This window comes from Cervus elaphus, chromosome 30, assembly GCF_910594005.1.
Source record: "Cervus elaphus chromosome 30, mCerEla1.1, whole genome shotgun sequence".
NCBI lineage: Eukaryota > Metazoa > Chordata > Mammalia > Artiodactyla > Cervidae > Cervus > Cervus elaphus.
Genome location: NC_057844.1, coordinates 26,771,501 through 26,798,207, shown reverse-complemented (window position 1 = coordinate 26,798,207; position 26,707 = coordinate 26,771,501). Strand labels below are relative to the sequence as shown.

The following is a 26,707-nucleotide window of genomic DNA, read 5'->3' as shown; positions in this document are numbered from 1 at the left end:
TTTAGAAAAGGCAGAGGAACCAGAGATCAAACTACCAGCATCTGTTGAGTCATAGAAAAAGCAAGAGATTTCCAGAAAAAACATCTGCTTTATTGACTACTCCAAAGCCTTTGACTGTGTGGATCCCAACAAACTGTGGAAAATTCTTCAAGAGATGGGAATACCAGACCACCTTTCCTGCCTCCTGAGAAATCTGTATGTTTGTAAAGAAGCAACATTTAGAACTGGACATGGAACAACAGACTGGTTCCAAGTTGGGAAGGGAGTACTTCAGGGCTGTGTGTTGTCACCCTGCTTATTTAACTTATATGCAGAGTACATCATGAGAAATGGTGGGCTAGATGAAACACGAGCTGGAATCAAGATTGAAGGGAGAAATATAAGTAACCTCAGATATGCAGATGACACCACAATTATGGCAAAAAGTAAAGAGGAACTGAAGAGCCTCTTGATGAAAGTGAAAGAGGAGAGTGAAAAAGCTGGCTTAAAACTTAACATTCAAAAAACGAAGATCATGGAATCTGGTCCCATCACTTCATGGCAAATAGATGAGGAAGCAGTGGCAGACTTTCTTTTCTTGGGCTCCAAAATCACTGCAGATGGTGACTGCAGCCATGAAATTAAAAGACACTTGCTCCTTGGAAGAAAAGCTATAACCAACCTAGACAGCATATTAAAAAACAGAAACATTACTTTGCCAACAACAGTCCGTCTAGTCAAAACTATGGTTTCTCCAGTAGTCATGTATGCATGTGAGAGTTGGACCATAAAGAAAGCTGAGCACTGAAGAATTGATGCTTTTGTACTATGGTGTTAGTGAAGACTCTTCAGAGTTCCTTGGACTGCAAGGAGATCCAACCAGTTCTCCTAAAGGAAATCAGTCCTGAATATTCCTTGGAAGGACTGATGCTGAAACTCAATATTTGGCCTCCAATATTTGGCCACCTGATGTGAAGAACTGAGGCACTGGAAAAGACCCTGATGCTGGGAAAGAATGAAGGCTGGAGGCGAAGGGATTGACAGAGGATGAGATAGTTGGATGGCATTACTGACTCAATGGACATAAGTTTGAGCAAGCTTTGGGAGTTGGTGATGGGCAGGGAAGCCTGGCTTGCTGCTGTCCATGGAGTCACAAAGAATTGGACACAACTGATTGACTGAACTGAACTGAATCTAAAGTAGTAAAAGAAAGATTTTTCTAGATGTTTTATAGACTTAACTCCTATCATTGTGAATAGTGTAAAGTATAAGTCAAGGTTCATTTATTGGCATATGGATGTCGTTTTTCCTGTTAATAAATAATGACCATTTATCATTGTTTATCTTGTTTTTTGTCAACTGATCTTCCACTGATACGGTTTGTGTGTGTCTATTTCTGGAGTTCCTGTAATGTTCTATTAATTCAGATGTTAATTCTTGTGGCAATACCACTTTGTCTTGCTTTTTGTTACTTTGTCATAAAGTTTAGTAGTTTAGGACCTCTCAAGTTTGTTTTGCGTTGAATTTATTTGGTCTGTTAAGCATATGTACTAAGTCACTTCAGTTGTGTTTAACTTTTTGTGATCCTAGGGACTGTAGCCCACCAGGCTCCTCTGTCCATGGGATTCTCCAGGCAAGAATGCTGGAGTGGGTTGCCATGTCCTCCTGCTAGGGATCTTCCCAACCTAAGGATCAAACGCACGGCCCTTAAGTCTCCTGTGTTGGCAGACAGCTTCCTTACCACAAGGGCCACCTGGGAAGCCATTGGGTTCTTATAATCCCCTTTAATTTCCATATGCATTCTAGGATCAGCTTATGAATTTCTGACAAAAAGTCACAGTTTTGATTTGGAGTATGTAAAAACTGGGGTGGGATTGACCAATGATGCATTTTTATGTCTGTTTAGGTTTTAGTTCTCTCTTTTGATAAAAATCTTAGGAATGTTTTCTAGTTTTAAATGTGTAGACTTTGCAAATATTTAGATAAATTTCTGAGTATTTTATGTTTTATGCTATTTTTAAAAATTATTTTCTTCATAATTTAAAAAATTAATTATATATATTTCAGATGTGTATATCTCTCCTTTTCTCCTTTGCCTTTAGCATCTCTTCTTTTCTCAGATATCTTTAAGGTCTTCTCACACAACCATTTTGCCTTTTTGCGTTTCTTTCTTTTGAGTTTGATCTTGATCACTGCCTCCTGTACAGTGTCATGAACCTCCCTCCGTAGTTCATTAGGCACTCTTGTCTATCAGATCTAATCCCTTGAATCTGTTTGGCACTTCCACTGTATAATCATAAAGGATTTTCTTTAGGTCATACTTGAATGGTCTAGTGGTTTTCCCTACTTCCTTCAATTTAATTCTGAATTTGGCATAAGGAGTTTATGATCTGAGCCACATTCAGCTCCCGGTCTTGTTTTTGCTGACCGTATTGAGGGTCTCTTTCTTTGGCTGCAAAGAATATAATTAATCTGATTTTGGTGTTGACCATCTGGTGATGTCCATGTGTAGAGTCTTCTCTTGTGTTGTTGGAAGAGGGTGTTTGCTTTGACCATCACCTTCTCTTGGCAAAACTCTGTTAGTCTTCGCCCTGCTTTATTTTGTACTCCAAGGCCAAATTTGCCTGTTACTACAGTTATCTCTTGACTTCCTACTTTTGCATTCTAGTCCCCTATGATGAAAAGGACATCTCGTTTGGGTGTTAGTTCTAGAAGGTCTTGTAGGTCTTCATAGAACCATTCAACTTCAACTTTTTCATCATTACTGGTTGGGGCATAGACTTGGATCACTGTGATATTGAATGGTTTGCCTTGGAAACAAACAGAGATCATTCTGTTGTTTTTGAGATTGCCTCCAAGTACTACATTTCAGACTCTTTTTGACTGTGATGGCTACTGCATTTCTTCTAAGGGATTCTTGCCCATAGTAGTGGATATAATGGTCATCTGAGTTAAATTCATCCAGTCGAGCCCATTTTAGCTCACTAATTCCTAAAATGTTGATGTTCACTCTTGCCATCTCCTGATTGACCACTTCCAATTTACCTTGATTCATGGACCTAACATTCCAGGTTCCTTTACAGTGTTGTTCTTTACAGCATCGAACTTTACTTCCATCACCAGTCACATCCACAACTGGGTGGTGTTTTTCCTTTGTCTGTGTCTCTTCATTGTTTCTGGAGTTCCTTCTCCTCTTTTCTCCAGTAGCATATTGGGTGCCTGCTGACCTGGGGAGTTCACCTTTCAGTGTCATATCTTTTTGCCTTTTCATACGGTTCATAGGGTTCTCAAGGCAAGAATACTGAAGTGGTTTGCCATTCCCTTCTCTGGTGGACCACGTTTTGTCAGAATTCTCCATCATGACCCGTCCATTTTGGCTGGCCCTACATTTCATGGCTTATAGTTTCATTGAGTTAGATAAGGCTGTTGTCCATGTGATCAGTTTGGTTAGTTTTCTGTGACTGTGGTTTTCATTCTGTCTGCCCTCTGATGGATAAGGATAAGAAGCCTTATGGAAGTTTCCTGAAGGGGGAGACTGGCTGAGGGGAAAACGGTCTTGTTCTGATGGGCGGGGCCATACTCAGTAAATCTTTAATCCAATTTTCTGTTCATGGGCGGGGCTGTGTTCCCTCCCTGTTGTTTCATCTGAGGCCAAAGTATGGTGGAGGTAATGAAGATAATGGTGACCTCCTTCAAAAGGTACCTTGCAAGCACTGCTGCTCTTAGTGCCTAGGTCACTGCTGCATGCCATTGCCAACCCACACTCCTGGACCTTCTCGGGCAAGTCTGGGTCAATCTCTTATGGGGTCACTACTCATTTCTCCTGGGTCCTGGTAAGCACAAGATTTTGTTTGTGCCCTACAAAATTCTGTTTACTCAGTCCTGTGTAAGCTCTGGTGGCTCTAGGTGGGGTTAATGGTGACCTCCTCCAAGAGGGCTTATGCCATACCTGGGTCTGATGGACCCCAAACCCCTGCTCCTTCAGCAGACCACCGCTGACTCATACCTACGCAGGAGACACTCAAACACTCAGGGGCAGGTCTGGTCAGTCTGTGGGGTCGCCTGGTGCCCACAAGGTTTTGTTTGAGCCCTCTGAGCATTTCTGGCGGGTACTGGATTTGATTTTAAACATGACTTCACCCCTCCTACCATTTTGCTGGAGCTTATCCTTTGCCCTTGGATGTGGGATATCTTTTTTTGGTGGGATCCAACATTCTCCTATTGATGGTTGTTCAGCAAAGTTTAAATTTTGGTGTTCTCACAGGAGAAGATGAGCGCGGTCCTTCTGCTCTACCATCTATATACCCATTTGAATGCAGAGTTCCAAAGAATAGCAAGGAGAGATAAGAAAGCCTTCCTCAGTGATTAATGGAAAGAAATAGAGGGAAACAGTAGAATGGGAAAGACTAGAGATCTCTTCAAGACAATTAGAGATACAATTAGAGATACATTTCATGCAAAGATGGGCATAATAAAGGACAGAAATGGTAAGGACCTAACAGAAGCAGAAGATATTATACAGAGGTGACAAAAGTACACAGAAGAACTATACAGAAAAGATCTTCATGACCCAGATAACCATGATGGAGTGATCACTCATCTAGAGCCAGACATCCCAGAATGTGATGTCAAGTGGGTCTTAGGAAGCATCACTACAAACAAAGCTAGTGGAGGTGATGGAATTCTTGTTGAGCTATATCAAATCCTAAAAGATGATGCTGTTAAAGGGCTGCACTCAATATGCCAACAAGTTTGGAAAACTCAGTGGTGGCCACAGGACTGGGAAAGGTCAGTTCTCATTCCAATCCCGAAGAAAGGCAATGCCAAAGAATGTTCAAACTACCGCACAGTTGTATTCATCTCACATACTAGTAATGCTCAAAATTCTCCAAGCCAGGCTTCAACAGTATGTGAACTGAGAAATTCCAGATGTTCAAGCTGGATTTAGAAAAGGCAGAGGAACCAGAGATCAAATTTCCAGCATCTGTTGGATCATCAAAAAAGCAAGAGAATTCCAGAAATACAGCTACTTCTGGTTTATTGACTATGCCAAAGCCTTTGACTCTGTGGATCACAACAAACTGTGGATAATTCTTAAAGAGATGGGAATACTAGACCACATTACTTGCCTCCTGAGAAATCTGTATGCAGGTCAAGAAGCAACAGTTAGAACTGGACATGGAACAACAGACTGGTTCCAAAATGGGAAAGGTGTTTGTCAATGCTGTATGTTGTCAGGCTGCTTATTTAATGTCTGTGCAGAGTATATCATGAGAAACGCTGGACTGGATGAAGCACACGTTGGAGTCAAGACTGCTGGGAGAAATATCAGTCACCTCAGATGTGCAGATGACACTACCCTTATGTCAGATAGCTAGGAACTAAAGAGCCTCTTAATGAAAGTGAAAGAGGAGAGTGAAAATGTTGGCTTAAAAATCAACATTCAGAAAACTAAAATCATGGCTTCTGGTCCCATAACTTCACGGCAAATAGATAGGGAAACAATGGAAAGAATGAGACTCTTTTTTTGGGCTCCAAAATCACTGCAGATGGTGATTGCAGCCATGAAATTGAAAGACCCCTGCTCCTTGGAATAAAAGTTATGACCAACCTAGACAGCAGATTAAAAAGCAGAGACATTACTTTGCCAACAAAGGTCTGTCTAGTCAAGGCTATGGTTTTTCCAGTAGTCGTGTATGGATGTGAGAGTTGGACTATAAAGAAAGCTGGGTGCCGAAGAATTGATGCTTTTGAATTTTGGTGTTGGAGAAGACTCTTGAGAGCCCCTTGGACTGCAAGGAGATCCATGCAATTCATCCTAAAGGAAATTGTCCTGAATATTCATCGGAAGGACTGATGCTGAGGCTGAAGCTCCAATACTTTGGCCACCTGATGCAAAGAACTGACTCCTTAGTAAAGACCCTGATCCTGGTAAAGATTGAAGGTGGGAGGAAAAGCGAATGACAAAGCTTGAGATGGTTGGATGGCATCACCAAGTAGATCAGCATGCATTTTGAGTAAGCTCTGAGAATTGTTGATGGACAGGGAAACCTGGCGTGCTGCAGTCCATGGGATCACAAAGAGTAGGACATGACTGAACGATCGAACTGAACTATATATTTTTAGCCGCTCTGGGTCTTCATTTCTCTATCTGAGACACGTGGGGGCTACTCTCTATTTGTGATGCTTGGTCTTCTCATTGCTGTGGCTTCACTTGTTGTGGAGCACAGACCATTGGTGCGCAGGCTTCAGTCTTTGTGGTGCTTAGAGTTGGTTGCTCCAAAGCATGTAGTATCCTCCTAGACCAGAGATTGAGCCAGTGTCCGTTGCATTGCAAGGCAGATTCCTAACCACTAGACCACAAGAGAAGCCCCTGCTTTATGCTTTTTCAAGTGATGTTCCTTTTGAATTTAATTTATTGTTCTAATTATTCTCTGCCTATATAAAAACTGTAAAGATTTTTCATATATTGATTTTAAATCTTGAGAATTTAGTAAAATTTTTATTAATTTGAAAGTTTTGGAATAGATCCCTTAGGATTTTTCATGGAGACCGGTACAAGATTTGTATATATATTTTTTCTTTTACAATTTGTATGCCTTTTATGTACCTATTTTTCTTAACATTTTACATTGGCTTGGGCATCCAGTATAATGCTGAATAGAAGTGTTTGCAGAGTAAATCTTGCCTTTTTCTTAAAAAGTGCATATTCATTCACCATTAAGTATGATGTTTACTGTAGGTGTGTCATAGACGCCTTTTATCAATTTAAGTTCCTTTATACTCCTATTGCTAAAAGTTTTTTTTGGATGTTGTCAAATGATTTTCCTGTAATTATAATGTGATTTTTGTTCTTTATCTGTGAATCTATTGAATTACAGTATTTCATTTTTTCGTTGGTAAAACCTCCTTCCTTTTCTGGGATAAAATGTACGAGGACATGATTTTTTTTTTTTTTAAACGTGCAGCTGGATTTGACTTGCTGTGTTTTGTTAAGTTTTTTTTCTGTCTATGTTCATAAGGGTTATTTCGCTCTAGTTTTTTGTTGTTCTTCCTGCATGGTTTTCTGTTTTTATTATCATGATATTGTTGGCCCACAAAGTAAGTTTGGAATTTTTCCTTCTTTTTAAAATTTGAGGAAACTATTGTGCAGAAATGAAAGTGTATTTTTATTGATTTATTTAATTCCACTGTGTTCTAAATTTTAAACTTTATTGAGAATTCATTTATAGCCCAGGATATTCTCATTCTGGTGAATATTTGATGTGTGTTTGAAATATGTTGCTTGATAGAGTGATTTATTTGCCTCTGTAACGATTAGATTGTGCTTAGTCACTCAGTTGTGTTTGACTTTTGCGACCCCATGGACTATAGCCCACCATGCTCCTCTGTCCATGGGATTCTCCAGGCAAGAATACTGGAGTGGGTTGCCATGCTCTCCCAACCCAGGGATTGAACCCAGGTCTCCCACATTGAAGGTGAACTCTTTGTCATCTGAACCAGCAGAGAAGCCCAACAATTAAATTAAGTTGATTGATAGTGAGGGACTGATTCTGGATACCAAAATTTGAGGATACTCAAGTCACACAGTTGGCCCTCTGTATCCAGGGCACCTGCTTTCAAGGATTCAACAAATTAAGAGGATCTTATAGTACAGTAGTATTTATTGGGGGAAAAAAAAATCCATGTCTTCTTTAAGAGGGTAGCTGTTAAGGTTCTAGTATTTGGTTTTTTTTCACATTTAGTGTTTTCTCTAGAGTTTACAATATGCATTCTTAACTTATCACTCTGTACCTTCAAATAATATACTGCTTCAAGTATAGGGTATGAGTATCTTTTAAACGTGTACTTACATTTCTGCTTTCTTGTCATTTGTAATCTTTCTGTCATTGATTTTACTTTCATGTGTTATAAATCCCTAAATGCATTATTATTTTTTTGCTTTAGATAGTTTTCTTTTAAAGAGTTTCAAAATGAAAAAAAGAAAGTCTTTTGTATTTAACAACAGTCTTAACAATTCTGCCTCTCTTCTGTTTTTTTGTGACATTTCAAATTTCCATCTGGTATTGTTTTCCTTCTGTTGAAAGAACTTACCTTAACATTTTTTTTGTAGTAAAAGTCTGTGGGCACCAGACTCTCTCAGCTTTTATTTGTCTGCAGAAGTCTTTACTTTGTTTTTTATTTATGAAATACATTAGTGTTTTCAGTGTTTGGCTGAGAATTAGAATTTAAAAGCGTATTGTAGTTTGACAGTTAACAGATTTAGTTTTCCTTCAAACATCAAGTGGCTCCTGCTAGCTCAATGTATTTATCATATTTGCTTGTATATTCTTATAAAACAATTATAAAAAATTATTAAAAATGATTGTACTGCTTTTAATAAAGTGCATGTTGTTTAATATATACTTTATAGAAGGCACTTACTCTGTGATAGTCATTCTTTTGTTTTTTCCTCCCTTCCCTAGAGTTTTTATGGATGGTATTTGTAGCAGCAATTGTTGTACTCTTGGGTATAGTTATTTCTGTACCACAGAAAGATCGTCAATATAAATTACTTGTAGAGAGGCCTGGTGGGAAAGAAACAAGAAAAAACAATTTTTTTTCTTTTTTTCTTGCCTTGGTTTGTTGGGTATAGGATCATTAATTTTTATTGTGTTCAAGTCCAAATTATAAATTGCTTTTCTGTTATTTACTGAACATTTTCCTAAAAGCCATTTATTATGCATGTTAATGTGTACCGCCGTATCTGGAAGGGTAGATGACTGGTGGAAATACATATTTATGTCTTGTGGATGATCTGTCTGGTAATGATATACTTCTTAATTCTTTATGATACTGAAAAGAGAATTCTGATGCTGACACTGGCTTAGGGACCTTGGGAAGCTTACTTAACTTATGCTCACCTCAGTTTCCTTGTTTAAGGTTCTCATCTTAGAGTTATGAGAATAAATGAAGCTATATGCTTTGATTACTCAAGACATAACATGTTCACAAAATGGTGTTTCTTCATTATCTTGTTTTTTACTTTTTTGTTTCTTTGTAAAATTACATACATGTATGGGGCTTCCCAGGTAGCTCAGTGGTAAATAATTCACCTGCCAATGCAGGAGATGCAGGTTCAATCCCTGGGTTGGAAAGATCCCTTGCAGGAGTAAATGACAGCCCACTCTAGTGTTCTTGACTGGGAAATCTCATAGACAGAAGGAGCCTGGTGGGCTACAGACCATGGGGTCACAAAGAGTAAATGTGACTGAAGCGACGGAGCATAGCTTTATACTGAAGATCAATTCTTTAGAAAACATTAATTCAAGAGCTTTATAATTTCTAAAAGTAATTTGATTGGCTAAGAGTAGAAGACATCTGTATACTAATAGAAAACAAATCGTAAGCTGAAAGATAAAATAGAGGATTAGTTCAGTTCAGTTCAGTTGCTCAGTCGTGTCCAACTCTTTGCGACCCCATGAACCGCAGCACACCAGGCCTCCCTGTCCATCACCAACTCCCGGAGTCCACCCAAACCCACGTCCGTCGAGTCGGTGATGCCGTCCAACCGTCTCATTCTCTGTCGTCCCTTTCTCCCACCTTCAATCTTTCCCAGCATCAGGATCTTTTCAAATGAGTCAGCTCTTCGCATCAGGTGGCCAAAGTATTGCAGTTTCAGCTTCAACATCAGTCCTTCCAATGAACACCCAGGACTGATCTTGTTTAGGATGGACTAGGTTGATCTCCTTGCAGTCCAAGGGACTCTGAAGAGTCTTCTCCAACACCAAAATTCAAAAGCATCAATTCTTCAGCATTCAACTTTCTTTATAGTCCAACTCTCACATCCATACATGACAACTGGAAAAACCATAGCCTTGACTAGGTGGGCCTTTGTCGGCAAAGTAATGTCTCTGCTTTTTAATATACTGTCTAGGTTGGTCATAACTTTCCTTCCAAGGAGTAAGCCTCTTTCAATTTCATGGCTGCAGTCACCATCTGCAGTGATTTAAAAGTAGTTATCAGATTTTGAAGAGAAGATTATTTTTTTCTTTTGATAGGCCATTCTTTCCTGTTATTTTGTGTGTCTCATAATTTTTTTTGAAAATTGGACGTTTTGAATATTGTTGAGTGGAAACTGAAAATTGAATTCTTTTCCTTACTCTCTTGTGTTTGTAGTTAATATTGTGGGTTGTTAGTGCTATTAAGAAAAAGATAATTATCTTCCTTATATTTTGCTCTGTGCTAGAGATTTCTTCAATACGTAGGCTATTTACATCTCTGCCATGGCTTTTACTTTAGTGTAGAACCTAAAGGTCAGCCACAAATGAAGTCTTAAAGTCTTTGTAAGCCTTTTCTGAATGTGTGACCTGCTCTGGGCATACATGTAGCTTTCTGGATTACCCAGTATATACCTTATACCCACAATTGCCTTCTTTCCCCATATCTTCCATCCCAGGCTTCTAGATCTGTCTACTGCTTGTGTCAAATGTTGTCTTGCTCCAGACTGCTGCAGGTAATATGTGTGACTTTAAATGCTTTTAGCAAAAGTGTCCAAGCTCTTGGGACATCACGAATTGGGTAAAGCAAAGAGAATTCTTCGGGTTTATCCTTGAGGGAGCTGCCAGTCAGGTTTAGACTCATAGTTCTTTGAGAATAAGATCCTTAGTGCTCCCTTTGGAACTGCACCTTACCATGGTGCAGGCTGGAGTCCTCGTGACTGTTGAAGTCTGGGCTGTGGAGGATTGAAGGTGGCATAGTGCTTTTCACCATGAAACAATAACTTCATTTTAACCAAGACTTCCTTTGGTTGTTGTACATTTTTTACTTTATTTCAGAAATTTTCAGAAGTTAATGTACCAGTTTTTCCAGATCATTAGTATGTTTGTTTCTCTCTCTCTCTCTTTTTTTTAAGGAGGACATAACTGCCCACTCTGCTCATTTTGGTGACATCATTTCCAACATTCTTTTTCAAAGGAAGATGTTATAACTGATTTCACTTGAAAATAGAGTTTGGAAGTGAAAATATATTTAACCCTGATTTTAATAACTAAAAATTCTGTGTGGAATACTTAGCCTCTTACTTAGACAATAATGTCTCCTGAATTTTACCTGCTAAACTTTACATATTTTCTAAGTGATAAAAGAAGAAAAAGTAAGGCAAACAAGGGCTATAAACAAGAATGAGGAAACATTTTCTTTGGCTTTGTGATCTTCTCTGGAATGTTAAAAGTTATATGGCATTAAGAGCAATTCATTGCCAAAAGAGAAAAGTGGATTATGGTAGTAGAAAGTTTGGTCCTGATGATGGACCATGAATTTGTGAAGTCCTCCTGCCAGCCTACTTCCTCCCCGCTTCCTCTCACCTGGCCATGTTTTCATTCCATGTTAAATATTGAATAATTTGCATAGGTTTGTCAGTGTGCCAGTAATCCGGATAAGGTTGATAGATAAGAAATAGTCCTTACCCTTACAAAGCTTACTGTAAAGTGAGAGTTAGAAATTTGTAAACATCTGGGATCTACTGAAATGATGGTGGTGATATGGATAGGTAGTAATGAGAGTTCAGGAAAGGGCTCTGTTTGTGGTTAGTAGGAGGACTTTCTGGATTAAGTGGTATTTAAGCTGATATTTGGAGGCTTCAGTTCAGTTCATTTCAGTTCAGTCGCTCAGTCTTGCCAACTCTTTGTGACCCCATGGACCACAGCACGCCAGGCTTCCCTGTCTATCAAAAACTCCTGGAGCTTACTCAGACTCATGTCCATCAAGTCAGTGATGCCATCCAACCATCTGTCTCATCCTCTTTCGTCCCCTTCTCCTCCTGCCTTCAATTTTTCCCAGCATCAGGGTCTTTTCTACAGGGTCAGTTCTTCGCATCAGGTGGCCAAAGTATTGGAGTTTCAGCTTCAGCATCAGTCCTTCCAATGAATATTCAGGACTGATTTCCTTTAGGATTGACTCCAACACTCACATCTGTACATGACTACTGGAAAAACCATAGCTTTGACTAGACAGACCTTTGTTGGCAAAGTAATGTCTCTGCTTTTTAATCAGCTGTCTAGGTTGGTCATTTGGAGGCTTAATGGAAGTTAAAATTAGAAGTTGGGAGAGAGCCCTATCTCATGCATAAGGAATAACATTATAAAGAGTTTTAAAAGACTTCTCTGGTAGTCCATTGTTTAAGAATCTGCCTTGTAATGCATGGGACATGGTTTCTTTCAATCTCTGATTGGGGAACTAAGATCTCACATGCAATGGGGCAGCTAAGCCCACCTGCCACAACTGGAGCACCCATGCGCTGCAACTAAGACTGGATACAAGCCAAATAAATAAATATTTTTTTAAAAAGAGTTTTAGATGAAATGAGAAATGGCATTGCAGAAATGTTCTCTATGATAGTAGCTAGGGACTGGGAAGTAGAAGCTGAATGTGGGATGCTGAATTGGGCTTTATTAGTAACAGGACTGAAACAGGTCAGTTTTCATTTCAATCCCAAAGAAAGGCAATGCCAAAGAATGCCGAAACTACCGCACAATTGCACTCATCTCACACCCTAGTAAAGTAATGCTCAATATTCTCCAAGCCAGGCTTCAGCAATACGTGAACCGTGAACTTCCAGATGTTCAAGCTGGTTTTAGAAAACGCAGAGGAACCAGAGATCAAATTGCCAACATCCACTGGATCATCGAAAAAGCAAGAGGGTTCCAGAGAAACATCTATTTCTGCTTTATTGTCTATGCCAAAGCCTTTGACTGTGTGGATCACAATGAACTGTGGAAAATTCTGAAAGAGAGGGAAATACCAGACCACCTGACCTGCCTCTTGAGAAACCTATATGCAGGTCAGGAAGCTACAGTTAGAACTGGACATGGAACAACAGACTGGTTCCAAATAGGAAAAGGAGTACGTCAAGGGTGTATATTGTCACCCTGCTTATTTAACTTATATGCAGAGTACATCATGAGAAATGCTGGGCTGGAGGAAGCATAAGCTGGAATCAAGATTGCTGGGAGAAATATCAATAACCTCAGATATGCAGGTTATTGCATATCTGGCAGAAAGTGAAGAAAAACTAAAGAGCATCTTGATGAAAGTGAAAGAGGAGAGTGAAAAAGTTGGCTTAAAGCTCAACATTCAGAAAACTAAGATCATGGCATCTGGTCCCATCACTTCATGGCAAATAGATGGGGAAACAGTGGAAACAGTGGCTGACTTTATTTTGGGGGCTCCAAAGTCACTGCAGATGGTGATTGTAGCCATGAAATGAAAAGACGCTTACTCTTTGGAAGGAAAGTTATGACCAACCTAGACAGCATATTAAAAAGCAGAGACATTGCTTTGTCAACAAAGGTATGTCTTGTCAAGGCTGTGGTTTTTCCAGTGATCATGTACGGATGTGAGAGTTGGACTATAAGGAAAGCTGAACGCTGAAGAATCAATGCTTTTGAACTATGGTGTTGGAGAAGACTCTTGAGAGTCCCTTGGACTGCAAGGAGGTCCAGCCAGTCCATCCTAAAGGAGATCAGTCCTGGGTGTTCATTGGAAGGACTGATGTTGAAGCTGAAACTGCAATACTTTGGCCACCTGATGCGAAGAGCTGACTCATTTGAAAAGACCCTGATGCTGGAAAAGATTGAGGGCAGGAGGAGAACGGGATGACAGAGAATGAGATGGTTGAATGGCACCACTGACTCAATGGACATGAGTGTGGGTGGACTCCTGGAGTTGGTGATGGACAGGGAGGCAGGATGTGCTGCGGTTCATGGGGTCACAAAGAGTCGGACACTACTGAGTGACTGAACTGAAGCAATGTTATCTAGCTTAGAGTTTATCCACAGAGTTGCAAATAAATCCAACAGGTTAATGATTATCCAGTTTGATCTAATTAATGTAAGCTGAATTATTCTTTATGATCCTAAGATTTATCCTATTCTTTATGAATCTAAGATTTTAAAATGAAGATATTGAAAACTCGATTCTTAAAAAATAAAGGATACTTGAATCGCTAGTAATTATAAACTGTAGAACTTTCAGAAGATAGTACATTTCCAGGCCAGGATTTTATATTCTAAATTTTTATACAATAATGCTTATGCTTTTATCTAAATACAATTTAGTTAATTTAAAAAGATCATTTGTATTTATTTTCTTTTTCATTTTTATTTTCTTTTTTATTGCCAATTTTCTTGTAACTGGGCCTTCAGTTTTCTTTACTGTGATTTGCTATCTCTGAATGTTTCATTTCTTACTGACAGAAATCATTTTGTCTTTCCTCATTTTACCCATACACTGTTATTAAGGCACTGATTTTTTTTCATAGAGCTACTATGACATGTCCCAGCTCGATTTTTTAAGTTTACAGCCTTGACTTCATAACAAGTCATTTCATTACATTTTTTAGTGTAGATTAGAAGTTTGGATCTGCCACTTAACTCATGTGACTTTGGTCATATTACTTACCCTCATTTATCTCTAGGTTCCTTCTCTGAAGGCAACTATGCCTTTTCCTCATAATGTTGTTAAAGAATTGTTTAAATAATGAAGACTGATTTTTTTCTACTTTTTCTTGTATGCTTTCCTTGATAAGTACTGAACTATTCATTACAAGTGAAGAGTAAATATCTCCCTAATCGTGGAATGATAGTTCTATAAGCAGTTAACCTCCTTAATACTAAGGTGTTAAAAATTAATAGGGTTAGAAAGACCACCTGAAAACATAGGTCCATTCTGTTATAACACATATAATAAATATTGTTACAGTTTCTGGCAGTGAAATCAAGGTGCTGTAACTGTGTTTGTTTTTTGTTTATTTTTTTGCAGTTAAATGATGTATAGAAAGGGGCATTTTTTTTTTTTTTACCTGTGTTAAGTTGGAACCTTAGGCTTCACATAATAGCCTGATTGTTAGAATTAAATGTTATAATTGTTAATTCCTTTAAAAGCACACTGTTTTTGTTACCACTGAGCCCATTTCTTCTACTTAATAGATTTGATAATGTTTCTTGATTATACCAGATTCTATTTAAGCATTTACAACTAATTAAGGAGATCAGTCTGAAGAATTTGTCAGTGTTTTTCCAGTTTAGTGTATGCTAATTCTTACACAGATTTATTCTGAGGCTCACAGAATTAAACTTTGGAATCTACTTTTTTTGGTTCAGTCAGTAAGTTGTCCACGTCATTCTTTTTCAACCTACTTTATTTCTCTATATGGTTTGCTTCTGGAGAACCTCTTCTGAGTTACTAATCATAAATTTACAAGTTGACAGTAGTGACCCAAGTCAGTTGGATATATAAATATGAATAAGTAAGCAGTTCTTGGTTTGAAGATGACATAGTTAAAATGTTGCTTGAGTTGGTTTTCTTAGATTGACAAGTAATATCTAGGGGAGTACACAGTCCATAATAATTTATCATTTACCAGAAACATAAAGGTTACACTGGCTGTTTCATTGTCCTTTAGGTTTGTGATCAAATGGCTACTTTTTTTAGCTCAATGTTGGGGTTAGAGAACAAGTAATATCTAATTTTAGCTCCTTGATTGAATGCTCCTGACTTTGTTACTAAGTGCTTATAACCCAGCTACTTGATTTATTTAATCTTCACAGCAGCTTATTAGCTAGGAACTTTTATTCCCATATTGTAGATGAATTGACTGAGGCTTAGAGATGTAGCATCATTAAAGGTCACATTGCAAGTGAGTGGTACAGCAAAAATCAGCATACAGGAAATCTGAATTCAGAGCCAGTCTCTTAACCTTCCTCATAGCTATTTTTGTTAATAAACCAGAAATAGTAGGAGGAATTGAAATTGTATGCCATATAGAAGTAAAACCAAGGTTTAACCAGAGAAAATATTTAGTTCAGTAAAAGGTCAGAAGTCAGCATAAGGGTTATAGTCTCTTATAAAATTGAATTTTGGAGCTGTTACAAAGAAAATATATATACGGAGTATAATATTTCACAATTTGAGAATACTTTGTTTTTAAACTCTTAAATTTTAGAAGATATTGTTAAATGAGATTTTATTTATTTTATGAAGTTTTGTAAAGAAAGACTTAGTGGATTTTGATCCTAGGTTCTCTATCTACTAGTCTTGTGAAATTTTTGGATGTTGCTTGAACTTTCTGTACCTGTGATTCCTTACCTGTAAAGTGAAGGTAATAATAGGGTTCTTTGTCAAGCACTGAGAATAGTGCTAAACGACATATGAAGTTCAGTTCAGTTCAGTCCGACTCTTTGCGACCCCCTGAACTGCAGCATGCCAGACTTCCCTGTCCATCACCAACTCCTAGAGCTTACTCAAACTCACGTCCGTCGAGTCCGTGATGCCATCCAACCATCTCATCCTCTGTCGTCCCCTTCTCCTCCGGCCTTCAGTCTTTCCCAGCATCAAGGTCTTTTCCAGTGAGTCAATTCTTCACATCAGGTGGCCTATCAGCTTCAGAATCAGTCCTTCCAATGACTATTCAGGACTGATTTCCTTTAGGATGGACTGGTTGGATCTTCTTGCAGTCCAAGGGACTCTGAAGAGTCTTCTCCAGCACCATAGTTCAAAAGCATCAGTTCTTCCATCCTCAGCTTTCTTTATGGTCCAGCTCTCACATCTATACAGTACATGACTAGATAGACTTTTGTTGGCAAAGTAATGTCTCTGCTTTTTAATATGCTGTCTGGGTTGGTCATAGCTTTTCTTCCAAGGAGCAAGTGTCTTTTAATTTCATGGCTGCAGTCACCATCTACAGTGATTTTGGAGCCGAAGAAAATAAAGTCAGCCACTGTTCCCACTGTTTCCCCATCTATTTGCCATGAAGTGATGGGACTGGATGCCATAATCTTCGTTTTTTGAATGTTGAGTTTTAAGCCAGCTTTTTCATTCTCCTCTTTCACTTTCATCAAGAGGCTCTTTAGTTCTTAGTTCTTTGCTTTCTGGCATAAGGGTGATGTCATCTGCATATCTGAGGTTATTGATATTTCTCCCAGCAGTCTTGATTCCAGCTTGTGCTTCATCCAGTCCAGCATTTCTCATCGTGTACTCTTCATATAAGTTAAATAAGGTTAGGTAGTGTTGTTATTATTGCAGTTATTTTCACATCTATATTATATTATGTGCTCATCCGTCCGTATTAATGAACACTTTTCATGGGTGGAAAATTAATTCCGCTTCTTGAGTCTAATCTCTAGTCCTTAATCTTATCTTCCTTTACTTCCTCTTTCTCAGCTACTCACTATTTATGTCTTCTTTTATACTTTATGTAATTTGTAAGCCAACTTCAACCTTTTTTGGAATAAAATAGAATATATGCAAATACAAATAGACATTTTTATTTCTAGAATTTAGCACTGTTAGTGCATGGGCTTTTTGTGTCCACAGATGTATTTATATTTCTTAGAACAGGGAGTTCTAGTTTTTAATAAATAAAATATCTATTGAATAAGGGAATGAATGACTTCACATTTGTCACATATTTTATATAGGCCTATTATCTTCTGCCTAAATTTCCCATTCTCTAGATCAAAAAGATACCTAAGTTGTTAATGTTTTTCCTTAAAAATGGTACTGATTACTTAATAAACTAATTCATGTGTGATTTGACCAGTATAGAATTAAGAGGATCATCATATCTTTTATTCCATGTGTATTTGTCTGTCACGGTATTTAAAGTAGCGTATAGGAGGGACAGCAGTACTTATGACTCACTTGGCATAGTGTCACAAGTCAAATACGTTGCCTTCTTTCCCAGTTTACATGTTTTGTTTTTTTTTAAGTACCACTGGATATTAGGTATTTCTCTTTTAAACAATTGTACCATTAATTCTTTCAACATTTAGTATAAGTTTGCTAATATAGTTTCTCATTTCTTCGTATTCTGTACATGGAGATTAGACTCAGTTATTCTTTTCTTGTTACATCTTTTTTGTCAGTCTAGTAATATAAAAGAAAATGAATTTCCATGCCTTGACATTCATCTTTAGTGATCTGCATCTTCTAGTATTTATCACTTTTCAGAGTAAATGTCTTTTTAAGATTTGTCCCGGAACTTAACCTCTTAGTCATCTGTTCTACTTTGGTCTATTCTTCTAGATTTGAAATTGCCTTTTCCCATTTGAAAGAAAAAAAAATTCTCTTAGATAGTTTTATTTCTTACAGCGCCTTTCACTTATCTGTAGTGACTTTTTTTTAAATCAAAATTAGTTTTTGACTAGAAGACTTGAAATTTTTTAGACTCAATATTTTCTTGCTAGCTAAATATTTGTTTTGTTGTATATATAACCTCTCATATTATCATAGTGATGTTTTCTGTTTCTTTTCAGCTGGTTGGTGGAGAATTTGACTTGGAGATGAACTTTATTATCCAAGATGCTGAAAGCATAACGTGCATGACAGAGCTTTTGGAACACTGTGATGTCACATGTCAAGCAGAAATATGGAGCATGTTTACAGCCATCCTGCGAAAAAGTGTTCGGAATTTACAGACTAGTACAGAAGTTGGGCTCATTGAGCAAGTATTGCTGAAAATGAGTGCTGTAGATGACATGATAGCAGGTATGGGATTATCTGATAGGAAAGTATAATTTAAATGTTCATATACTTCTCTTATTCTCTAGTTTAATATAGGTTTGTTGAAGCTACTTTGTTTTAAAATAGATAAGTCAAGATGTATTGGAAATGTGCCTTTTATATTAAGGGAAAACCTGAAGAATGAAAGATGATTTCTGTATTAGACAGATATAATTACTATTTTGGTTTTCCAGGTTTTAGAAAATCTGAGTAATGTGGAATAAGTGCTCTGAGATCTATCAGAAAAATGAACAGTGCCTTTCTATGTAGAACTTAAGCTTTTACATAATCAAAATACTACAATACATATTACATTTCTTTAAAATTGGTACTTTATTAAAAGTTCTCTGACCTCCATCTTCTTCAGCCTGACATATGGAACAGGAAGTGCTAAAAGCCTTAGGACAAGCATGCTATAATTTTTGGAAATGTCAATCTTACTCTGATATTTTTTGGAGGAATTTTTGTATTAAATGCAGACATTGTGGCTTGGAGTATACAATTTGCGTGAAATTTCAAGATAAAAGTTTAATAATTTTGTGTTGTTATGTGTTATTTGAAATAATAATTTTGACATGTGTAATTCTTCATCATCAGTCCTTTACTCACCTGCAAATCCATTCCCCTCAGTGGTTAGATGCACTTAAGTAAAAATATTTTGAAAGATGGTCCTAGAACACCAGCTATTCCCAAAAAATAAGGAGTTTGTGATGTTGATTCTCTTAAGCCATGAGTCTTTAGCCTAACTTTCTTCTGACATGAAAAGGTCATAATTCTAAAAGTACTAGTATAATTCCTCACAATATCTGATCATATCTGATCCTTAAAAATAATTCAAACACCAGAAAATCCTCTGTAATGTTTTGCTTTATGCATAATTAGCTTTAATATCAATAGAATAAAATATTAAATAGAAAAGAAGGAATGAAGAATAAGAATCAATGCTTTTTAAAATGTAAACAATATTTCACAATTTTAGTTTTCTTATAGAATATATTAAAATCATTTATAATTGCTTTCAAGGTGGCATATATCTCTATTTAGAATGATTTAGCATTCTCTTGTCTTGGTTACTGATGGTTAACTTGAAAAATTAGAATCAAAATTAAAAGATATTTTTGATGGAGATATGGTACCCTTTCTCTAAATTTTAGCATTAGCAGGAATTTATTTGTATAAACTTACATGTGCACATGTTGTATAGAACATCATTTGATCTTTAAATCCTCATATCTGGGTTTAAACCCTTAAAATTCTTTCCTTTTTCTTTCTTTCTTTTTTGTAAATAAAGTGCACTTTATAGAGTACACTTTAGAAAGTGAGCCACAATTCTGAACATACTATACATAACTGATGAGTACTGAAGTAAGGTGATAGTAAGCTTGATATTACCAAGAAACTCATATCTTCACATTTTCTGTTATATAAACCTCTTAGTTTCCTTATCCCTTATTCTTGTTAATAATATGGATAACAAAATTTTCACTTTTTGTTATTTAAACATTAAAAAAGTGTTAGAAAAATTTCCACTACTTTACTTTTCAGTAGAGAAATTTAAATCTAGATAACATACTAATGAAGCCCCAGTAACCACCAGAACCCTACTAAGTTTTCATTTTGAGTGTTTTGTAGCATGCTGCATTAAAAGAGATTCTTTTCATTTAATAATGTTGAAAGTATCTCTAGAAGGTGTTTAAACATCTATTGTGAATTGATAGTGTATTTTCATAGTATTTTTTCTCCTTTAAAAATCTTGTATGAGAAAAGAAGAGTTGTTATAGCGAAATTAAAAATTGAGGTGCTTGTTTATGTTATCTGTATAATAAATAAGAAATTTTAATAATTATGTAAGTAAATGCAAATTTAGTAGATCTTCTTTTGTGACACATATAGATGAGATAAAGGTTTGGAAATACAGTTCTTTTACTGTAGTATGTGTAGACATACTTGAAAGAAATCTTTGATGATTTTGCCATTTCAGCTAGTTGCTTAAAAATGCTTAATATTAACTTGAGGTTTTAAAGTGCTTGGTCTTTACCTAGAATTTTTTCTTAGAAGTAGATCACCTGGCTAATATATAGTAACTTTGGACATTTTTATAATTTGAATAATGAATGATCTTTCATTAAAAATGTCTCTAAAATGGCATATCCACAGTACAATTTTATCATAGAGATTGCTTACTTACAGTGGTGTTATGAGTAAGTCAATTTATTGATGACAACCATATTATGTTTCTATTTTGAAATACATACATAATAAATATTTTTAAAGTCTCAAAGTTCAGCTATTAATCTGTGATATTAAATAATGTATATACCAATAGCTAATTATTTCAGTTTAACCTAACCTAAACTATTAATTGATGATAAGCTTCTTTTAATGTTTATGTGTATTTATTATAGGTTGTATAGTATCTGAATTCTTAGTAAGTGCTTTAGAAATTGAGATATGTATATTTAAATGTTTAATTTCTTGCAAAGAATGACTCATAGAGGTACTGTGACTCACAGTGTCTAGAGATGAGAAAGTAATCAGAGACAAGAGATTAAATATATATTTTTTTCTTATCTAGTGAGTCGGTATGTCTCTTGTATGCACATAAATACATTGTCATGATGGATATCACTAGTCAGGGGTTGAAATGGTACTTCCATTTAGAGACTAGTGGGTAAAAATCAGAGCTCTGAAGACATATTGCCTAGGTTTGAATTTTAACTGTACCACTTACTAGAGTGTGTGCTTTGGCAATGGAATTAAGTTACCTGTGCCTCACTTCCTCATTTTTAGAAGAGGTTAATGATAATACTTAAGCTTGTTACAGGGATTTGTGAAGTTAATCTTTGTAAACCACTTGGAATGATGCCAGGCAAGGAGTGAGTACTCAGAATTGTTGCTGATGGGCCAGGGGATATTTCAAGACTATATTTTTTTAAGAGTAGATAATTCTAAATCAATATGTGGTCAAACATCAGTTTTCATTTGAAAATAACAAATTTACAATGTTAAATCATTGTACCTTTGCATATTTTTGCCTGTCTTTCCCTGCATATAGCAGATTTATGTGTATATATGTGTATTCTGGGAATTTATAAAATCCATTTTTTATGAGTTTTCAAAGAGAACTTAATTGAAATCATAATTCTGATGGGGAAAAAAGGTCTTTAAAGTATTCTTTTCTTATATGATGATTAATAATTGTTCATTTGAATGGCTATTTATGAGGTTATTGGCTATAATGGATACCAGTATATATGTAGAAATGATGAGATAACTTTTGCTCTTTCTAAAAGTGTATTACCTTGACAGATGACAGCTCATGACTAGAGTTCAGAATAACTTTATTTTCCTTTGAAGATCTTCTAGTTGATATGTTGGGGGTTCTTGCCAGCTACAGCATCACTGTCAAGGAATTGAAGCTTTTGTTCAGCATGCTTCGAGGAGAAAGTGGAATCTGGGTAAGCTGTGGTCAAAGGGAAAAGTATTCAATATCATTGCATTAATACTTAATGTTCAACAACTTGTCTCTAAAGAGCTATAAACTTGAATTGGTAATAAAAATTGCTCCTCTTAAATAGTTCAGTAAATGATTTAAAAATAATCTTCTCTCTGGCTAGAAAACAGTCTGATGGTTAAGGTGATATATTAGATATTTTTGTTAAATTTGTCAGTGACATTTCTTTTTTTTGTTTCCTTAGCCAAGGCATGCAGTAAAATTATTATCCGTTCTTAATCAGATGCCACAAAGACATGGTCCTGATACTTTTTTCAATTTCCCTGGTTGTAGTGCTGCGGTAAGTTTTAAATACTTGTTTGTTTTTATTTAAGTCAATTCTATTATGGCATAATTTACCCACAGTCAAATTCAGCAATTTAAAAAGTACAGTTTAGCTATTATAAACAGTGCTTCCATGTCCTGGCTATTATAAACAGTGCTCATAATAGCCAGGACATGGAAGCAACCTAGATGCCCATCAGCAGATGAATGGATAAGGAAGCTGTGGTCCATATACACCATGGAATATTACTCAGCCATTAAAAAGAATTCATTTGAATCAGTTCTAATGAGATGGATGAAACTGGAGCCCATTATACAGAGTGAAGTAAGCCAGAAAGATAAAGAACGTTACAGCATACTAACACATATATATGGAATTTAGAACGATGGTCATGATAACCCTATATGCAAAACAGGAAAAGAGACACAGATGTACAGAACAGACTTTTGGACTCTGTGGGAGAAGGCGAGGGTGGGATGTTTCGAGAGAACAGCATCGAAACATGTATATTATCTAGGGTGAAACAGGTCACCAGCCCAGGTTGGATGCATGAGACAAGTGCTCGGGCCTGGTGCACTGGGAAGACCCAGAGGGAGGGGGTAGAGAGGGAGGTGGGGGGGGGCGGAATAAAAAAATAAAACGTACAGTTTGATGAGTTTTGAATAATCCCTTCACTGTCACCACAGTCATGATATAGAACAATTCCATCACTCACCAAAATTTCCTTGTCTCTTTGAAGCCATTTCCCTCTCCCTGGTCCTCTCCTTTGCAGCCTTTGATTTATTTTGTGTTTATATAATTTTACCTTTTTAAAAATTTCATATAAATCAAACCAAATAGTATCTAAGTCTTTTTCTGTCAGCTTTCTTTTACTTAGCTTAATGCTTTTGAGATTATCCATTTTGTAATAGATTATCAGGAGTTTATTCTGTTCCTTATATTCTGAGTAGTATTACATTTTATGGATATATACTACAGTTTACTATTCACTAGTTGATGGACTTTTGGGTTTTCAGTTTTTGGTTATTATAAGTAAAGCTGTTAGGTCTTGAATGTAGATCTTCTGCAGGTATGTTTTCTTATCTCTTGAGTAAATACCTAAGAGTGGGATTGCTGGGTTTCTTATTAAGTGTGTATTTCGTTTTATAATAAACAAGCAAATTGCTTTTATAGTGAAAAATTTTGCATTCTCATAAGCAGTATATGAAAATCACAGTTGATCTGCATCCTGGACATTCAGTTCAGTTCAATTCAGTCCTGTCTTTTTAATTTGAGACTTGTAAATGCTGGTATAAATGTAACTCAACGTAGTTTTAATTTTGTGATGCCCTTATGGCTGATATTGAGCATTTTTCTTGTGTTTATTGGCCATTCTTAAATCTTTTGTGATGTTTGTGTTCAAGTCTTCTGTTCACGTTAAAAAATGTGATTGTTTGTCTTGTTATTTCAAGGATTCACTATATATTTGGGATATAAATTAATTTGGAAATGCATTTGTCAAATATTTTCTCCCAATCTGATGCTTGTCTTTTTATTTTCTTGACAAATATTTCTTGAAGTGCAAAGGACTTTAATTTTGATGAAGTTCAATTAAAATTTTCTTTCTTTTATGGCATATGCTTTTTGTAGTCTTAAGAATTGGTATAAACCAAGGTTATAGGGTTTTTTCTCTTACACATTCTACTGAAAGTTGGTTATATTAGCTCTTATGTTTAGGTCTTATGTTAGGATCACACTAAGATCCCTTTTGTGTGAATTTTTAAAATATAGTGTGAAGGAAGATTGGAGGTTAAGTTTTGTTTGTTTTAACATGTGACTATTGATTATTTCATAACCATTTGTTGAAGCAACAGTTCTTTTCACTTTGGATTGTGTTGATACCTTTCTTGAAAACTGGCCATTTTTGTGTGGCTCTAGTTCTGAATATTCCAACTCATGAAACACAATATATTTCTCCCTTTGTTTCATTTTCTTTTGATTTTTCAGTGTTTTGTAGCTTTTAGCATGCAAAGTATTAAACATTTTGGGTTAAATTCATTCAGAAATATTCCATATTGTTTTATGTTAATATATAAAAATGCAAAATTTTATTATTGTTGACCTTACATCGTGAGACCTTACTAAACTCACTTACTTGTTCTAGCAAGTTTTAGTAGATGTAGATACCTTTTAATTGCATTTTGTACCTTATTACACTGGCTAGGACCTACAATTAGTAATCATAACAGTTCTGACTTAGTCTTAAGGAAAGCATTAAATATTTCACCGTTACATATGCTATTAGCATTACATTTTAAGATAATGTCCTTTATCAGGTTGAGGAAATTCACTTCTATTCATATTTGCTGGGCATTTTTTTTTCACCATCAGTATATTAATGTCAGTGTTGAATTTTGTAAAATGCTTTTTCTGATTTTATTGAAATGATCATATAGTTTTTCTTCTTAATGTTATTAATGTGGTAAATTACAGTGACTGATATTTCAGTGTTAAATCACCTTTGCATTCCTAGGAAAAAATATATTTTATCACAGTGTAACAACCTTTTCATACAATACTGGATTTGATTTGCTAATATATTACTAAGAAAATTTAGTTATTTTTATGATTGATTTGAGGATACATTTTTCTTTTCTGGTAAAATCTTTCTCCAGTTGTGATGTTCAGTTCAGTCGCTAAGTCGTGTCCGACTCTTTGCGACCCCATGAATCGCAGCATATCCCGCCTCCCTGCCCATAACCAACTCCCAGAGTTTACTCCAACTCTTGTCCATCGAGTTAGTGATGTCACCCAGTCTTCTCATCCTCTGTCGTCCCCTTCTCCTCCTGCCCCCAATCCCTCCCGGCATCAGGGTCTTTTCCAGTGAGTCAACTCTTCGCATGAGGTGGCCAAAGTATCGGAGTTTCAGCTTCAGCATCAGTCCTTCCAATGAACACCCAGGACTGATCTCCTTTAGGATGGACTGGTTGGATCTCCTTGCAGTCCAAGGGACTCTCAAGAGTCTTCTCCAACACCACAGTTCAAAAGCATCAATTTTTCGGTGATCAGCTTTCTTTACAGTCCAACTCTCACATCCATATATGACCACTGGAAAAACCATAGCCTTGACTAGATGGACCTTTGTTGGCAAAGTAATGTCTCTGCTTTTTAATATGCTATCTAGGTTGGTCATAACTTTCCTTCCAAGGAGTATGCATCTTTTAATTTCATGGCTGCAGTCACCATCTGCAGTGATTTTGGAGCCCCCCAAAATAAAGTCAGTCACTGTTTCCACTGTTTCCCCATCTATTTGCCATGAGGTGATGGGACCGGATGCCATGATCTTAGTTTTCTGAATGTTGAGCTTCAAGCCAACTTTTTCACTCTCTTTCACTTTCATCAAGAGGCTCTTTAGTTCTTCTTCACTTTCTGCCATAAGGGTGGTATCATCTGCATATCTGAGGTTATTGATATTTCTCCCGGCAATCTTGATTCCAGCTTGTGCTTCTTCCAGCCCAGCGTTTCTCATGATGTACTCTGCATATAAGTTAAATAAGCAGGGTGACAATATGCAGCCTTGACGTACTCGTTTTCCTATTTGGAACCAGTCTGTTGTTCCATGTCCAGTTGGTTGTGATGTTAAGGATCATAAACTCATTTCCTCGTAAAATGGGTTGGGAAGTATTCATTTCTCTCTGTTGAAGAGTTTGTGTAGAATTGATAATACTTACTCTTGAATGTGGGCTTCCCAAGTGGTACTAGTGGTACAGAACCTGTCTGCCAGTGCAGGAGACCTAAGAGACACACCTTTGATCCCTGGGTCAGGAGGATCCCCTGGAGGGGGGCATGGCAACACACTCAACACACTCCAGTGTTCTTGCCTGGAGAATCCCATGGACAGAGGAGCCTGGCAGGCTACAGTCCATAGGGTGGCAAAGAGTCAGATGCGACTGAAACGACTTAGCACACATGCACACACACACACACTCTTGAATGTATGCTAGAATTCACTATTGTAGCTATCTGGGTCTGGGATTTTGTTTGTGAGAAGGTTTTAAATTATTTCTGTAGTAGATATAGGAAAGTTTTTTGTTTGTTTTGAATGAACATTGGTAGTTTTGTGTCTTTCATGTAATTTTTTGGTTAATTTCAGTTATCAAATATATTAACATAAGATTGTTCATCCTATCCTCTTATTATCCTTTTAATGTCTGTAGGATGTGTAGTGATGCCTCCTCTTCCATTCTTGTTACTATAATTTCGTTCAGTCTGTCTAGCTGGAAAGGGAAAGTGAAAGTCACACATTCATGTCCTACTCTTTGCGATCCCATGGACTGTAACCTGCCCAGCTCCTCTGTTCATGGAATTCTCCAGGCAGGGGCGTATTGGAGTGGGTTGCCATTTCCTTCTGCAGGGAATCTTCCTGACCA

At 36.6% G+C, this 26,707-nt stretch overlaps 1 protein-coding gene across 9 annotated transcripts in view; it reads left to right on the top strand.

Moving 5' to 3' along the window:
• Window positions 1-26,707, top strand: part of NBEA (neurobeachin) — a 646,246-nt gene that overhangs the window by 64,572 nt on the left and 554,967 nt on the right. For all 9 annotated transcript variants that reach the window (XM_043891765.1, XM_043891767.1, XM_043891768.1 and 6 more), the window contains exons 2-4: window positions 18,273-18,504; window positions 21,877-21,977; window positions 22,218-22,313. In XM_043891765.1, the coding sequence (XP_043747700.1) occupies window positions 18,273-18,504; window positions 21,877-21,977; window positions 22,218-22,313 (429 nt within the window). The remainder of the gene's footprint in view (window positions 1-18,272; window positions 18,505-21,876; window positions 21,978-22,217; window positions 22,314-26,707) is intronic.